This window comes from Eschrichtius robustus, chromosome 6 (genome assembly GCF_028021215.1).
Source record: "Eschrichtius robustus isolate mEscRob2 chromosome 6, mEscRob2.pri, whole genome shotgun sequence".
NCBI lineage: Eukaryota > Metazoa > Chordata > Mammalia > Artiodactyla > Eschrichtiidae > Eschrichtius > Eschrichtius robustus.
Window position 1 is genome coordinate 23,412,412 of NC_090829.1, and position 17,596 is coordinate 23,430,007.

Below are 17,596 nucleotides of genomic sequence, written 5' to 3' on the forward strand. Positions count from 1 at the left end.
AGCTCTACCAATATTTTAGCTGTCCTCTAATTGTAATTAGATTTTTAATGAGACAAAAATAGTTAACTACTTCCATTCCTCAGTTCCCTTTCGACCTCACTTATGAACTAAAGAAATGCATTCTAGTCTGCTTGCACGATGTTTTGCTATTTGTAATACTATTTTCATGCCAAATTTTACAAAATGCTTCTACAAATCTTTTGCTGTCATTGGCTCAACAAAGTAACTGGATTTGGTTATCATTCCCAAGGTCATAATTTTAAATTTAGCTTTCGTAAGCGCAGGGGGGAAAATCATTTTATAATAATATATTCTATTCCTTTTCCATTTGTGAAAGACATAATTCATAATTCCTTGCTTTGATAAACAAAGTGAGGAAACAAAAGCAACGCCAGAATTTCGTTATCCATTTACTGCTTTAAAGCATTTGCAGGCTGTTTAAACTGTCGGATGGATCACAATGCATCATTCCAAACGGTAAGATGTGTGCTACATTTCTTCATTCATAATTTTTTATTTGCTAATAAAACATAGGCAGTGCTCCATTTCTTTTTCCAAAAAAAGAAAAGAAAGCACCTCCTGCCCAAACTCCTACTCTTTTCATGCTGTCCCAACAGTCTCAAAGCACTGTACTCTTCAGCTCCATCTCGTGTAGGAAAACATCGACTGCACCCTCAGCTCTGACCAAGGGGAGCAACCAATACAGTGGAAAAGATGAAAAGCCGCGAACAGTACTTAGGCATCACCACTAAACGAAGAATTGATTTCCTGTAAAGAGTCTGAGTGTTTGAGAAAAAGCAGGTCTTGCGGTTGACAGGAAACTCAGGAAAGCATGTGTATTGATTTCATTGATAAATTCAATTAAATCTGGGGAAAACTATACTGCATTTACTTAATACTGGCATGTTTAGGATGAAATTCTCATTGACCCGAGATTCTCAGTTGACTCCTTCAAAAGAGCGAAGTCAGGGCATTCTCTGAGCAGAAGTATGTAATACACCGTGCACCCTCACGAGATACTACAGCAGATTATCTTTTAGTCACGTCATAGAGCCCAGAGGAGAACGCCTGGAAACGGTTTGGGGAGAGGGTGGTGAAGTCCCCTCCTCCGTGGACTGGAGTCGTTTCCGCTCTCTGCTAGTCTCGCGCCGCCGCAGGCTAGGAAGCGAGGGGACTCCGGATCCCGGTTGCCCGCAGCATCTCCCCAGAGTTCTCCTGAAAAACCAGCGGGTTAGGGATGCTCATCTTTTGCTTGTCATTATAAATCTGCTTCTTATTAAGCCCTCATGAGTTTTTAAGTTACTATGCGTAGTTTTTGCTTCTTCTGGCCGGGCAGAGGGAGCCCCGAGTGTCCCGGAGCCAAGCCGGGTACCACGGAACGGGGCCGTGGCCGTGGGCGGGGCGTCTTCACAGCGTCCGGCTGCGCCCCGCCGCCGGCGGGAGGCGGTAGCGGCGGCGGCGGGGCCTGAACGGCGCGGGGATTGGCTGCGGAGGGCGGAGACGTCAGGCTCCCGCGGCCGGAGCGGCGGCCCGGCTCGGCGCGGCGCAGCGCAGTCGGGTCGAGCGCTCACCACAGAGCGGAGGTTTCCTAGGCCGTCCCGCCTTCTGCCGCCGTCGCCGGGCTGCGCCGCTCGAGCCCGGACGCGCCTCTGCGCTCGTCGCCGCTTCCACCCCCGCGGCCGCCGCTCCCCCTCGACGTCCGCACACACACCATGACGAAGAAAGAGAAGAAGTCCTTCAACCAGAGCCTGGCCGAGTGGAAGCTCTTCATCTACAACCCGACCACCGGAGAGTTCCTGGGGCGCACCGCCAAGAGCTGGGGTGAGCGGGCGGCGGTTGGGCGCCGGGGCCGGCCGCAGTCCGGGGGGCGCCGGGCGGGGTCGGGTGGGAAGGGAAGGCGGGAGGCGGCTCCCCGCGCGGGGGCCCCGGGAGCCGCCGCTGCCTCCGCCCGCAGCGGTTTTCGCCGCGGCCGCCAGACTCGAACGCGGCCCCATTCATTTCTCGCGGAGTCGGCGGGCGGGCGAGCGAGGCTGCGGGGCCCGCTGGCAGCAGCCGCCGGGCCGCGCCGGTTCCTTCCTCCCTGCCGGGAGCGGGGCGCACGTGCTGCCCGGGCCTGCGGCGCCGGAAGCCGGTTACCCCTGTCCCAAACCCCGAGCGCGTGGGGGCCGAGCGCCCGGCCTCCTTTGTACGGAGCGCGCCGGCCCGGGGAGGCCCTGGCGGAGGCGGCCAGCGGCGCCGAGCTGTTTGGGGAAGCCCGACCTTGCCCCACGCCCGGGGAGAGGAAATTTCCACTCCCGCCGCTATCTTGTGACTCGTCCACGCTGCCACCCCAGCGGGTCGGAAGAGTGTGAGTGTTAAGTGTGTGGTCTGCACGCATGTTTTAAGCACACAAGTACGCGGTACACGAAAGTGCGCTTGAGTTTGGACAGTGAAAAGACCCTTTAAAAGGTTGCTTTCTCCCTAATTCCTTTTTAATGACACAGGTTTTCTTGCCAACATGCTTCATTGGGGGAAAGTAAATCCGGTCTGAATGGCAGTTTTTTCCCTGTGCCTTCAAAACGTGTGATGATTGAATTTGCTAGCAGTTTTCCTCTGCATGGGTTCTTTGTTTTAAAAGAAATATTTAAACCATCCGCCGGTGTGGTGCTGCTTTAGAGTGACTTTTTTTTTTGGAAAAATTATGTTAATGTCTGAATAAGGACTAGTGCTCTTCCTCCTCCCCCCTTTACACTTAAGTAAACTACTTTTTCTTTCCTTTTGAAAGATATTTTGTTAGTTGGTCATGACAGACCTTTTTTTGTGAGTGAGAATATTTCTAGAGTTGAGAACAATTTGGGCACGACATTGTCAAGAGAAGCACGAAGAGAGTAAATTTGCTCTGACTTAGAAAATAGACTGGCTGCTGCTTGAAATCGGCTCCTCCAGAGTGGAAAGGCGGCTTAAAGTCCTATCACAAGCGGAAAGGGACCTTGGAGGTTTTTTAGCCCAAACCCTGCTTTAAAGACGAGAAAAATGAGCCCCAGAGAGGCTGCGATTTTGCTTTGTGTAAAACTACATATTCCAAAGAGCCAAGAAAAGAACCAGTTGTCCTTTAATCCTAGTCCAGCGGTGGTATTATTTTACAGATGACTTACCTAACTGCGTGGTAATCACTCACGATTTTTATTCGAATGGCTGTCTGTGGGGAGCCCACTAATGTGATGAGGAAATAGATCTTGCATCTGGAATTAAATGGGGGAAAAAACTGTAAACAGTTATTATTGTTTCTAGAGTGTACTAACTTTCTGCTGAAGGAATTTTTGAGTGGTGGAGAGGGGTTAATTTGTGTAGACTACCTTTCTCAGTGCCTTCTCATTTCCAGTAATAAGTATCTGCACTTTGTGTTAGAATGACATTTCTTAGTGCACGTTGTGCACTAAAATTATATGCTTTTGGGGTAGAGATTTTATTTGGTACGTGCATTTAAATAGATGACACGCACAAATTATCAGAGTATGCGGCATCACGTAAGGGCAGTGGGAGTAGTAGAGGTAAAGTTGGGATTAGTTTTGGAAGGATTAAGGCAAGACCTTTTTTTCAAAATCGACAATATCAACAAATAGTAAACTTCTGGGTTTATTGTAACAATAGTAAGCCAGCGGAGAATGGCATAAATAGGTGAAAACTATCCATAATCCTATCCCAATATAAGGGCACTCACTCCAAGGAAATGTGGAGGAGTGGTGCCTGGAGGCTGAAATCCATACTCAGCTCACTGGGCTGTGTAGCCTAGAGCATGGGGTCTGCCTGGAGAAAGCATATCTTCTTGTAGTTCTCAGAAAGGCAGTGTATGAGCGAGCTGCCTGATCTCATCACCCCAGAGATTTCCACCATTCATATTTCGGTATATGTCTGGGCAGACTTAAAAAATGTGTATAATGTTGTTATTAATTTACTTTAACAAAAAGAGATCATACCGTAAGTGTTGCTTTATAATCTTTTGAGTATATTGTGGGCATCTTCCCATGTTAATAAATAAAGACCTATATCACCACTTTTAATAGCTGGCTAGTGTTCCGTTGTATAGTTAGACGTACTGGGATTTTTTTGTTTTTTTAAGTTTACTAATGTGTACCATATGTATACATGGGAGATACCCAGGGTAACAGGAGTAACTCCTGATTTTTTTTTTTTAACCAGTGCATTATTGTATGTATTGGTCCCTCCTCCTCCCATTCCCTTCATCCTTGTACATTTTTGCAAATTTATCTCCTTGAGATATGTTTCTACTGGTGGAATTTCTGGGTTGTGGATAATATATGTACCTTTTATATTCTGAAAGCATGTTAATAGGCTTTTTTTTTTAAACCTCATTTGTGCAAATTTTTTCTTTCAGTCGCTTTTGAAATTAATGGAGGGGGGAATTATTACATATTTTTTTGAAATTAATGGCGGGGGGGGGGAATTATTACATTTTTTTTTGACCTAGGTAAATTTGCTGGGCTGCTGGCATATAGAGAAAACCTTTCTCTACCTCGAGGATTCTATAAAGACATTCATTTAAGATGTTTCCTGATTTTATTTTTTACATTCAAGTCTGTAGTACATTTGTCCCATGTAATCTGAGGTTCCTCTCCAAGTGTGTTATATATATTAAAAACACATGTTTAAAAAGCAATTTTGCAGTTTACCTTGGGGATAAAGTGAAAATACATGTTTCATCTCATTGCCTTATTTAAAACAACTGTGTGAAGAATTTGATTAGCTTCTTGTATATTTGGCTAATATGTTACACTTTGTTACGGCAGTTTCAAAATGCTTATATGCATGTACTTACCTCATTCCATTTTCACAACTTTCTAACGCACACCATGTAGGTGATCAAAGTGTTCCTAAGAGCTGTTTTCTCAAGCTGGACGGTAAGGATGCATCAGGAATAAGTAGTTGCCTTTTATGAAAGCACAGGACAAAGAAAATATAGCACCTTGTGGCTGTGTTGCAGATATTAAACCTAAATGCATTACGTACAGTTAGAGTAAAAGGCAGCTCAAAGATCATCTAGTGTTATTTAATTGTAAACAGTGGACCATGTGTTGCAGTTAACATTTTTAAAAATAATGAAATAGAATAGAAAAATTATCAAAGTTTATTCTGCCTAGTAAGTTTATATTCTAAGGGAAAATGTCGTTCTGTGAAACTTTTTGTATTTTGGACATTCAGATACCCTGATGTAAAATGTATTTCTTACTGTGGCTCACAATCAAGAAAAGCTTGAAAGCCACTAATCTAGCCCTGTGCCCTCATTTTCGTACGTGAGAAAATTGAACCCACAGACCTGATCTGTCAGAATTCACTTACTGAGCTAGTGATAGAATCCTTGGCCTCAGACTGTCCAAGGACAGAGCTTTTTTTTTTTTTTTTTTTTTTTTTAAAAACATGATGTGATGTCATTTAATGACATCTGCTTGTGGGCTTCTGTGGAGTTGATTATCTTCAGGTTATTTGTCAATACCTGCTTTATTTTAACATTGACCTAAAACTCAAGTTACTGATTCCAAGCAGGCTCAGGATTCTGGACCAAAACTACTGATATCTACATTTTGTTCATGTGCTTCTCTTTTGTTATAGGTCCATGAAGTGCTGTTTTTTCAGTCACCTGCTCCCATTCCGGGTCATGCCTCAGTAAATGCTCTGCTTTGGAGATCAGGCTCCATCCCATCTTGGGCGTCTGACTGTAGGGGAGAAGGCAGGTGTGTTTATTTTCCCAGTTTTGTAAGGTATTCTTTGTCCTGTGGAGTGACATATTAAAGAAACTTTACAAACATCTGCACTGTTGGGAAAGTAACAGGACCTGCCTTACCCTGTGTGCAGGCTGTAAATGAAGGGCGGTGGTGGGTGTGGCAGCGGCAGCAGCTGAGGCTAATGGAGCTTTCCCCCGGCAGGAGGCAGGGCTTCTGGACCGCCAGTGGCAGGGAGGGAGGGGGCGGGCGGGCAAGTGTGTGTGTGATGTTCCAGATCCCTCTGTGATTACTGTAGTGTGTGCTTTACTGTGTTAAAGAGCAGCCTCCCCTCACCCCCGGAGTTAATTCCACTTCTTTGAAATTGACTTTTGAATTTATATTTTTAGAAATAACTTAGTTGTACTAAAAGAAGTTTAAAAACCCTCCTGTCCTTAGTAACAACTTTACTGTGACTTGTCATCGCGTTTGATTAAGGACCGTTTAACGCTTTTATGTTACAAACAGTTTTATTGAAACATGCCAAGAGTACATGGGCGGCACACATGTATGAGCAGGAAAAAAAAAATCACATGTACAATAATTTTAAAAAGTGAAGGTTAGTCTTAGGAGATATCAGTTCCCCTTCCCCTCCCTCTTTCGACTCCCAGCATTTCCATTATGGTTAAGCCTCTACTAACCTAGCATTTAAAAAAAAGGAATTGTGTAATAGGAAAAAAAAAAAAAAAATTAACTTTGGAAGATAAATTTATTATGTTCTAATTATGCAGTGATTACATTGATTTTGAAGTAAAAAACCTGTCATCTTTAATCACATAGAGTAACCACTGTTAACATTTTCCTATGTATAAAGTTTTTTCAAATGTATAAATAAAATTTGAAAATACACAGTTAGATACCTAGTTTTATCGCTTAACGTTTAAGGGGAATGTTTTTTATTCCTCTGCCACTTTCTGTTGAGGTATCCATCCCTGGCCCTCTCCATCACCTCTGTGGGGACTGTCCACACTTCCTGCTAGAACTTAACATGTTCTGGTGGCTTTGGTTATTATCTCCATTTGAGACTCCCAAATCTGCATTTCTAGTCCCTAAGGCTTTTTTGCATTCTTATTACCAAATGCCTGTCAGAAATCTTCAGTTGGATGTTTCATGGGCACCTCTTCGTGTAACTCTGTTGCCCTCGGGGCTCCTTAGCATGACGTGCAGACTCTTTGCAGTCTGGTTGGCACACTTCTCTCCTGTCATCTCTGCTCTTCCACACAGTTCTCTCCCACCGCTTTTGGGCCTGTTTCCTAGCTTCTGAGCCTCTCCTTCCTTCAACTTGGCCTGGCTACTCAGATCTCTGGTAAACATTTTCGAACCATTCTTTGCCTTGAGACTGGGTCAAGTGCTCCAGTGTATTCTGTGACACCTTTTTCTAGTATAGTATTTATGACTTCAACAGTATTGTTGTTGCCCGCTTATTAGACATTAAGCTTCTTATTCACATCTTACCTGTCTTGAATTCCCTAGCACCTAGCCTGTTGCCCGGCACGTAGTGGGAATGTAATAAAAATTGGTTGAACGAATGAACAGTATTATGAGATGTTCCCAGTCTAGTTAAATGTAATTAGTCTTCTGCAACATTGTTTTTAATGTCTCTGATGGTTTTGGTGTATCATAGCATAATGGTTCACCCAGTGTTTGGGCATTTTCCTTTTTTTTTTTTTTTTTTTTTTTTTTTTTTTCCTTTTTGCTACAGCACTGATGGTTTTCATAGTTCAGTGTTCAGAAAAAGCTTCCACTTAACTTTCTCAGGGGAGACTCAGCTGAGTTTGACATGCCTGGGTCGTGCATCTGATTAGGATATCAGAACCAGGGTAATTATCCAGGCCTCCTGTGTCCTGCTTTATTGCTCTATTCCGCTTCTTATATGGCTCTTACGAGAACTTCATGAAGATTTTTTTTTTTTTTTCTTTTTAAACTTACCTGCTCTCAGATTTAATGGGGGTTGATTTAATAGTGTCATCCTCTCCCTACAGGGTGCTGTTTAACTAAAAATATTTTTAAAAAGAATTCCCTAACTTAACAACCTCCCCATATCTGTTTAAACTTTGTTACTGAGTCATCGGTGGAGCTGGCTCTTACTTATGACTTCCTCCTAGTATTTTGCTGATGCCATGGTAAGGAATTGACCCTTGTCCACAGCATGAGGTACTTTTCTTTTGATGGTTTCTGGCCGGTTGGCGGTATCTGGTCCATAAAATGTGGCCCTTACCCCTACTCCATACTTCTCTAGCCATTCCTTTCCTGGTTCTCTTGTTTCCTAAATGTAGATTTCCCAGGTGCTGTCTTTGGCCTTGTTTTCTCTTCATCTTCTTCATCTCATAAAACAATTGCGAAGATTACTGACAGATTTTACTTCTTGGTTAACATCTCTCTGAGATTCCAGTTGCTTCTTGCATATCCCATAAACCTGAGAGTGAGGCTTAGACAACTCCAGTACCTTGTTTATCAGCTGATAAACAGAGCTCTTTCCCCTTCCTCCACTGAAGTTGTGAGTGGCTTCTGTATTTGCAGTTTTTGAAGACTGTCACTACCATTTCTGTCATCTGGGCTCTGAACCTGGCCAAACCATGCCAGTTGTGCTTCCATAACATCTCTTGAATCTCTTGGTGACCCACACCCTCATTACCACTGCTACAGTTAATTCAGGAATTAATTTTCTCTGACCTACTCACCACTCCCCCACCTCACCCCACCCTCCAGTATCTTGTGAAAACAGGCATTCAGAGGGAGCCCAGGGTGCTTGTTTTTCCTAGCTTCATAACGCTAACCACCTGTTGCACACTGCAGAGCCCTCAGCATTCCCACCAACCCTGCCCTACTTCTTCAGGATCTGGTAGCGCCTTTTCTTGTAAATTCTCTGATTAAAAACCTTAAGGCACCAGATGAAGATCTTTTGTAAATTTCTTTCAAAATTGGTCTGAGTTTAAAGAGACCACTGGCTTTCCAACTTTTATCTGCTGCTTATAAAAAGTGTAGTGTTGTTGACTGGGGAAGTTGGGCTCTTCTGGTGCAGCCCCAGGAAGATCCAGGTAATCAGTTGGAATCATTGTGACCTAAACCAGTATAACTTCACTGCTATCGGAGTATTTCTAAGGCTGCAGCTTTGGTCAAGCTACTCCCTGTACCCCAAAGCTGTTGGGATCCCCACTGCTTTCAGAAGGTTTAAATCAGTTCCAGACAGCCTGGTATTCCGGATATATTACATATTGGCTTAGAACTACATTTCCAACCTTATATAATCTGTCATTTTACACCCTGCTCCCCGTATACCACATGTCATAGCCAAATGGGTATGTCTAAGGCCCCTTGGTCTAGAATGCCCTACTCATTCCCTCTCCCATGCCCTTCATTCTCTGCATCATAAATTCTCCCCTGCTTCATAGATCTAGTGCCCTCTCTGCCATAAGCCTTCTCAGACTTGCCCAGGTGAAAATAATGCATTTATCGTCTATAACACCTAAAAATTTTGTATCCTGGATTAGAGTTGTTTACATACATTGCTCCTACTAGCTGGATGTTCTCACAGAGCAGGAATCACAGGTGCATTTTATGTCCCTAGAACATCTAGCGAGTAGTAAGCACTTACTATTTTTTTGATGAATAAATTGTCATTTAGTCGGTTTCCACTTGTGATTCACCTGGTCGTTGGGCTAAAGTTGAGAGTATTTTGATTAATTGGTATAGCTCCACACCATGAAAGTCTTGTTTGTGGAGAAACTTGTTCATCATTCCCCTCAGCTCACCATGATTCTGTTCCACTAAATTTCTGATTCATTTAAGTTTCCAGATAGGGCATCGTAGTCAAAGTGAGCCTGTGGGCCTATGTATTTTTGCTTGATAAGTCTTAGAAGTTTACCAGTATACTGAGAAGATGATCAGACTAGGACTCAGAATATAGACCTGAATTAGAATTCCACATCTCCATCTAAGCTTAGGTAAGTCATTAAAAATCTCTTGGTCTTAGTTTCCTCTGTAAGGGAGAAGTTGCACGAGATAGTTTCAGATGTCGCATTGGAATGAAAACGAAGGCCTATATAAACGCTTTTGAACAGGAGGCTGCAAACTTTTTCTTTAAAGGACCAGATAATATTTTAGGCTTTGCCGGGAATACAGTATGTGTTGCAGCTACTCAGCTCTGCTGTTAGTAGCTTGAAAGTGGCCGTAAATAATATGTAAACTAGTGGCCTAGCTGCGTTTCAGTATTTTATTTACAAAAACAGGCAGCAGCCGTGATTTGCTGACCTATGCTTTAGAAGTTAGTGGTCAGTGTAGGCTAATCCAAGAAACCTGAATGTGTCTTAAATGGAATGTGGACTCTTGGCTTTGTTCTTTTCATATAACAAAAGTAACTTCATTATTTGAGTTTTTATAGTACAGCTGTGAATAGTCAGTAAGTCCACTGTCATCCTCAGCTTCTTCCCTGGGTAACCACTGTTACCTATCATACTTTTTAAAACATATGTGGTATATCCACTTTGGATAAAGGTCTAACAATTTCCTGTAAAAGTAAATATACACTTCCCCATGATCCCCAGCAGTTGTAGGTGTTTACCCAAGAGAAATGAAAACATATGTCCACAAAAATACACAAAATATTCATAGTAGCTCCAAACTGGAAAGAGCCCAGGTGTCCGGCAGTAGAATGGATAAACAAACCAATGTCCACACAGTGGAATACTACTCAGCAGTAAAAAGGAGCAAACTACAGATAACACAAAACATGGGTGAATCCCACAATTAGGCTGAGCAGAAAAGAAGCTTTACCGAAGAGAATATACTACTGTATGATTTCATTTCTTTGAAATTCTAAATCAAGCAATACTTAACTATGCTGGGGAAAAGCCCAGGATGGTGTTTGCCTCTAGGATGGTGGTCATGGGGATTGACTGGGAAGGGGCATGAGAACTTTATAGGGTGATGGCAGCGTTCTGTATCTTGATAGCTGTTTGAATCATAGAGGTGAATGGATTTCTCAACAACCATGTCATGGTACCTTGGAGATTTGTATATTTCACTGAATGTAATTTTCCCTCAGTTTTAGTTAATATGCGTGTTGAAGTGTTTAGGGGTTAAGTGTACTGACATTGCAACTTGAAATTCTTAAAAAAAAAAATAGGTGGTGAATAGATGAGATAAATATAGTAGACTTTACTGTAGAATCTAGGTGGGGTTTATGCGTGTTCACTCACGTTTCTTTTAACTTTTCTGTGTATTTGTAAATATTCCTAATTGGATGTTGGAGAAAAAAGAATACATGAATATATTCATGTTTCTCTTCACTGCCTTCTACCAATCGCAGTCTTTCGCACAGATAATGATTGCTTATCAGTTTTCCTACCAGTCCTTTTTCAACACACTTATATATGTGTGTATGTATATATATGTGTGTGTGTGTATGTATATGAGTATATATGGACTGTGGAGGAATAATTAATTTTCTACTTTTACATGAGTAATAGGAAGAATGTATGTTCTAGAACTTCCTTTTTTTCACTTAATATGTCTTGACTGTTTCCATGTCTCTGTCCCTCTCTCTCCCCCGCCCCTATTTATTTATCTCGTTCCTTTGAGTCATTGCATAATATTCCATAGTGTAGGGATATATATCCAAGATAGATATATATATATATATATATTTCTTTGTGATGAATATTTTAGATTGTTTCCGATTTTCCTCTTGCACATTGTGCAGTGCATGTGTGCAACTATTTATCCAGGGTAGACACTGAGAAATGGAATCACCGGTTTATAGTATATGTTTATTTTTATATTAATTTATTGTCCTCCAGTAAAGCTGTACCAATGTATACTCCCACCAGCAGGGATCAAATTACCTGTTTCCCTTCAACTTTCTGAGCATTGGTTATTATCACTCTTTAAAAATTTTTGCCAGTTTGATGGGACGCTGGTGTCTTGGTTGGTTTAATTTGCAGTATCTCTGATAACTGCAACTTATGTTTGCTCAGTTTTCATTTCTTTACAGTGACCTGCTCATCTTTTTGCTGTCTTTTGTCTCTTAATTCTTTTATTTTAAAAATTGTACTTGTTTAAATAAATATTATCACAAATTTAACAGTCTTTTATAGGCTGTTCCTGATCACTTATTCCCAAAATATATTGAATAATTCATCATTTTCTCACTGATTTGAAATGCCAGCTTTGTTACATGGATATTATATGGATCCTTTCTTGATTATTGTTGTGTTTTGTTATCAATCTGTATCTCTGTTCCTGTGTCATTATCACTCTATAGCATGTACGCTCTATGTAAGCATTTAAAATAAAATAAATTTGTGAAATTTGTGCGAGTACTGTCTGTTTAGTTTTGGTATCTGGAGAGTGCTAGCCTTATAAAGATTTAGGTAACTTACGGAGCATACAGAAAGGATAGCTTGTGTGTAGAGAAAGATCTACTTATTGAAAATTGGGAGAACTAACTAAAGCCATTTGGACATAGTGTCTCTTTTAGGGATAGAGCTCTGTTTATTTCTTGTAAGAACTTCTGATTTGAATGTGTTTATTTTCTTTAAAAATCATATATTTCATCTATTTTCGAGCTTACTAGTTGGAAAGTGGTTTTACTGATAAAATTAATGATTTATTTTTGCATTTGTTTCCATTAACTTGTGCTTGTATCTTAAATCTCCTACTTTCCTTGAATTTATTTTAGTCTTGAATTTAAAACCTGGCTTTTTTGGTCTGTCTTGTTTTTTTAGTGAATGCATATAAGGCTATGGATTTTCCTTTGTGTTCTGCTATGTGATTGTTTTGAATTTTGAATATTTTGGGTTTTGTTGTCTTTTTAATCCAAAGGTTATTTAGCAGTCCATTTTCTAAATTTTTGTTATACTTCTCTAACATACTTTGATTGTGAAAAATGTGGCCTTGATTTTTTTTATTTTGTTTTGGTTTGGTTTTTTGAAATTTAAGTCATGGTCAGTTTCGAGGCAATGTTCCAGGTTTATAAAGAGTATATTTTCCGGTGACTACAAAGTTTTACATATATTAAATAACTATTAGTTGTGTTTTTAAAATATTATCCTTTTTGTTATTGTTTACCTGATCTGTGGATTTCTGGAAGAGGTACGTTAAAATCTCTACAGATGATTGTGATAAATTTTGCTTTACATATCTTAAGCCACTTAGCATCACAAATGTTCATGGCTTTTATGCTGTATCTTCTTGATGCGTTTTGTTTACTTTTTATTAATAGAGATTATCTTTGCTTTGTTAATGCCTTTTGACTTGAATTCTAAATAGTTTGCTTACAGTAATAATGCCACATCTACATTTCTTTTTGTGAGCCAAGGTCTACTTTATTTTCAACCAGTATGTGTTATAATTTTAGGTTTTTGTCTATAAATAGCTTTTATTTATAGTGCTATAAGGTTTTCTTTAACCCACTTTGAGAATGTCTTTTATTAGACTACTATTAAATTATTCCTACCTTAATATTTTTGGGATTTTAACTTGTTATTAAATTAAAGTCAAATTTTAACTATGTAAAATACAGACTAATGTAGTGGCAAAAGTAGATCATTGGCTGGCTGAAGGAGGTACGGATTGCGAACGGGCACAAGGAACCTTTCAGGGGTGATAGAAATGTTCTGTATCATTAGTGTAGTGGTGGTTTCACAATACATGCAGCTGTCTACTCATTGGGATTGTGCACTTGGAATCAATGAAAATTATTGTGTGTAAGTTATTCCTCAGACCTGATAAGGAAAAGAAATTAAAATCAACACTTACTTAGATGCTACCAACAAGTCTTACTGGTTTCTTTGCTCACCGTTGCTTTATATATTTTTCTTCTTTGTCTTAAATTTTTAAAGAAAACTGTAAAAAATGAAAAATGTACAATTATATTAGCTTTTTCTAGAATTTAGTCTGTGAACTTTGTCCTCTTTTTTCAGGTTAGATAATATATAAGTTTTTCTTCCAAAAAGAAGGAAATGAAGACAGTGTAGCTAAAACTTAAAGCCTCCTCAGTTTGGAATATACTGTCTTATTTTTGGCTGATGAGATATCTGTCAGTCATATTTCTCTGCTCTAGGTAAAACCCGTTTTATCTTTTTAGAAGCTTTAAGAAATTTTCACTTTATTTTTAGTATTCTGAAATTTTACCTATTTCTGTCTAGGTATAGGGTGTTCTCTAGTATTTTTCAATCTTTTCCAATCTAGACACAAAATGTGTTATTTCTTTGGGCATTCCTCCCCATCCCCTTTTCTGGTGGAATTCTTGTTAGATTTGTTGATATTCTGGTTCTGTCTCCCGTGTCTCAACAATCTCCATACACTCTCTCTCTTTTTGCCCAGTATTGTAAAACACCTTGGTTTGATCTTTCAGCTCACTGAATTTTTCTTTGGCTTGGCTAGTTCTCTAGGTTAGGCCTTCTTCCAAATTTTTGTTTTTTAAATAGCTTTATTGAGGTATAATTGTGACATATGGTAAACTGCACGTATTTAAAATTAAAATGTATAACTTGAGTTTTGGTGTATATTCACCTATATGCGTATACACATATTGTACCCATGGAACTATCACTCTAATCAAGATAATGAAAATATTCATCACTCCCCAGATTTCCTCTTTCTCATTTGTAATTCTTTTCTTTCCCTACCTCCCCAGTATCCAGGCAAAAATAGATCTGCTTTTTGACAGTTTAGATGAGTTTGTATTTTCTGAAACTTTAAATGCATGGAATCATGTAGCGTGTTCTCTTTGGGGTCAGGAGTGCTGAGTTCTTTCATTCAGCACAGTTATTTTGAGAAGTAGTTCATGAATAGTATTCCATTGTATTATATGCCAGAATTTATTTATTAATTCATCTGTAGATGTGCTTTTGGGTTGTTTGGAGTTTTTAATGATTACAAATAAAGCATTTACGAACATTCATGTACTTTTTCTTCTGCGAACGTGTGCTTTCGTTTTTCTTGGTTAAATATCTAGGAATGGATTGGCTGGATCCTACCATAGGTATATGCTACTAACTTTTCAAAAAATTGTTCTCCAAAATCGGTTTTTGTTTTGGCACATTCCCACCAGCAGTGTATTAGAGTGTCAGTTGCTCCGCTTCTAGCTCATCACTTGGTATGGTCAGTCTTTAGAATTTCTAGCATTCTGGTGAGCATGTAGTGGTTTTGATTTGCCCGTCCTGGATAACTAGTGATGTTGAATATGTTTTCATGAGCTGTATTGTTTTGCAATTCTCATTACATCTTTGATGAAGTTTCTGTTCAAAACTTTTGTCCATGTTTTAGAAATTTGTTTTGTTGTAAGAGTTCTTTATATAGTCTAGATGCAAATAAGTACTTTATTGGTTTCATATTATGCAAAATATTTTTCCCAGTCTTTGGTTTGCTTTTTTGTTAGGTGTCTGGATTTTTTTTATTATTATTATTTGACTCTTCTCCAGTTCAGCTTATCTACTAAGTTTTAAAATTTTAACAATCAGAATATGAAATCAGATTTTGAAAAATTATTCTCTTACCTTATACTCTGTGTTTTAATTATACTCATGCTTCCCCCCCTTGTTCTGTACCCTGTTATAACCCAGTTTTTTCAGGCATTACTTTCTTTGTTGCGTTTGATACTTTATTGGATTAGTTTTTCTTCTCAATATTTTGTAATTATTGGTTCTCTGCACCTCCTCTTTGTATTTAGACTTCCCTGTCATAGCATTCAGGGACGAGGCATAGGTAGCCAAGAGCTGGTCGGGTATGGAGATTCTCTCCACTCCTTTAGGTTTTTACCAACCCATCCAGGACCTTGCCCAGTTTTTATCCCAAGCCCCAGTGTTCCCTTTTTCATAGCATGTACAAAAATTAACACACAGTGGATCAAAGACCGAGACTTAAAGAGCTAAAACTAAAAATTCTTAGAAGAAAATATAATTGCAAGTCTTCATGACTTTGGATTAGATAATGGTGTTTTAGATATGATACCAAAAGTCAGGCAACCAAGGAGAACAATAGGCAAATTGGACTTCCTTGAGATTAAGAACTTTTCTGCTTTAAAGGACACTGTCGGCGCCCGGCGGGGCATGGCGTCCGAGCAAGGCGGGCGTCGGCTGGTGGCCAGTGCCGGGTCCCGGGCTGGGGCCGAGAGCCGGGGCAGGCGGGGCCGCTTTCTGCCTCTCGCTGGCCGCGCTGGCGGCAGGCGCCAGCGAGGCCTGTGGGGAGTGGCGGCGCAGCCGGGCGGGTGGGACCGTCGCCCAGGCCCTGGCCCGCGCTTGGGGAGCTGGTGCAGTGGCTGGGCTTCGCTCCCTTCGAGGTCTTCGTGCACCTGTTGGCCCTGTCGGTGTTCTCCGGGCTGCTGGCCCTGCGTGTGGACGGCCTGGCTCCCGGCCTCTCCTGGTGGAACGTGTTCGTGCCCTTCTTCGCCGCTGACCGGCTCAGCACCTACTTCACCACTGTCGTCTCCGTGCGCCTCTTCCCAGGACGGAGAGAAGCGGCTGGCCGTGCTCCGCCTTTTCTGGGTCCTCACGGTTCTTAGCCTGAAGTTCGTCTTGGAGATAGATGTTGTTGTGCCGGAAGCTGGTGGAGCAGACTCGGAGCTCCGGTTCGGCCTGATCACGTCTCCGGTCTTCATTCTCCTGCAGCTGCGCGTGATCCCTGCCTGCCGGGTCAACTAGCCTCACAGGAGATAAGCTAGAAGGCAGGACCCCACGCTGAGGTCCCACTTCCGCTGCACCAGAGAAGTCTTGGGCTGAAAGCCACCTTGTGCCCTGCTGAGTGCCCAGCTTTCTCTCTATCAGTCATGTTTGAAATTGTTCCCTCAGCAGGGCTGAAAAGAGCAGCCTTGATTCTTAAAACGTATTCCCTCTTACGCTTTGAGTAGCTAATCTTGAATTGAGGTCCTGAGAAGGCCAGACAGTCCTGAACTCCTCTGACAGTTGGAAACTGCATATAAGTAAAATGTCCTGTTGGGCTCTGAGTATTTTCAAGGATCCTGGGAAAGTACCCACTGTGCAAAGGCTGCAAAGCTGGACTCGGGATTTCCCCTGGCCAGCAGTGCTGACCTGAGAGCTTACTGCCCCATCCCCCCAGACAAGACTTCCTTAGATGCTTGAGCTCTAAAAAGTGTGAACCAGATTGTGTCTCCTCCCCAGTGGCACTGGGGAGGATGGCTCTTTCTTCATTCCAGCCCAGGCAGACAGGAGTATGTTGAATAAGCATGATTAGGACCCTATCTGGGTATCTGTCGCCTGAGAAAAGAACTTGCTTTCAAGGCACTGCTTGGTTTCCTATCCCAGCAGACTGCAGTGTCACGACTTTTCCACCACCTCATGCCCAGCACTGTTAGCGCACCTGAGACCTTAGGCCACTCTCAGGGACTAGAGAGAGGAACAGGTGCTCTGATGCGCATAGCCATTGAGACCTACACATGGGAAGTTTGCAGATGGTCTCAGCCCATGCCTGTCGGCCTAAGGGCTTTGGTTTGATGCCAGTCGGGTGCCAAATGAGAACATTTGCTGAGATTAAAATAGGAATGTTTTACTGAAAAAAATAATAATAAAGGACACTGTCAGGAAAGGGAAAAGACAACCCACAGAATGGGAGAAAATAATTGTACATCATGTATCTGACGAGAGGCTCGTGTCTATAATATATAAAGAACTCTTAGAACTCAATAAAAAGACAACCCAATATAAAAATGGGCCAAGGATCTGAATAGACAGTTCTCTAAAGAAGATACAAATGACCAATAAGCTCATGAAAAAATGCTCAACATCATTAGTCATTAGGGAAATGCAAGTTAAACCCACTAGGAAGTATTAATGAGAATGTGGAGAAATTGGGATCCTGCTGGTGGGAATGTAGAATGTTAT

At 41.2% G+C, this 17,596-nt stretch overlaps 1 protein-coding gene and 1 pseudogene across 3 annotated transcripts in view; both read left to right on the plus strand.

Moving 5' to 3' along the window:
• The first annotated feature begins 1,495 nt into the window (after positions 1–1,495).
• ATP1B3 (ATPase Na+/K+ transporting subunit beta 3) overlaps positions 1,496–17,596 on the plus strand; it is a 42,011-nt gene continuing 25,910 nt past the window's right edge. Inside the window, exons 1-2 of one of the 3 annotated variants that reach the window (XM_068546018.1) lie at positions 1,496–1,821; positions 5,608–5,729. In XM_068546018.1, the coding sequence (XP_068402119.1) occupies positions 5,666–5,729 (64 nt within the window). In that variant the 5' untranslated portion in view covers positions 1,496–1,821; positions 5,608–5,665. The remainder of the gene's footprint in view (positions 1,822–5,607; positions 5,730–17,596) is intronic. The other 2 variants (XM_068546017.1, XM_068546019.1) reach the window with 2 other exon arrangements.
• On the plus strand, positions 9,052–16,399 carry LOC137766645 (transmembrane protein 203-like; annotated as a pseudogene).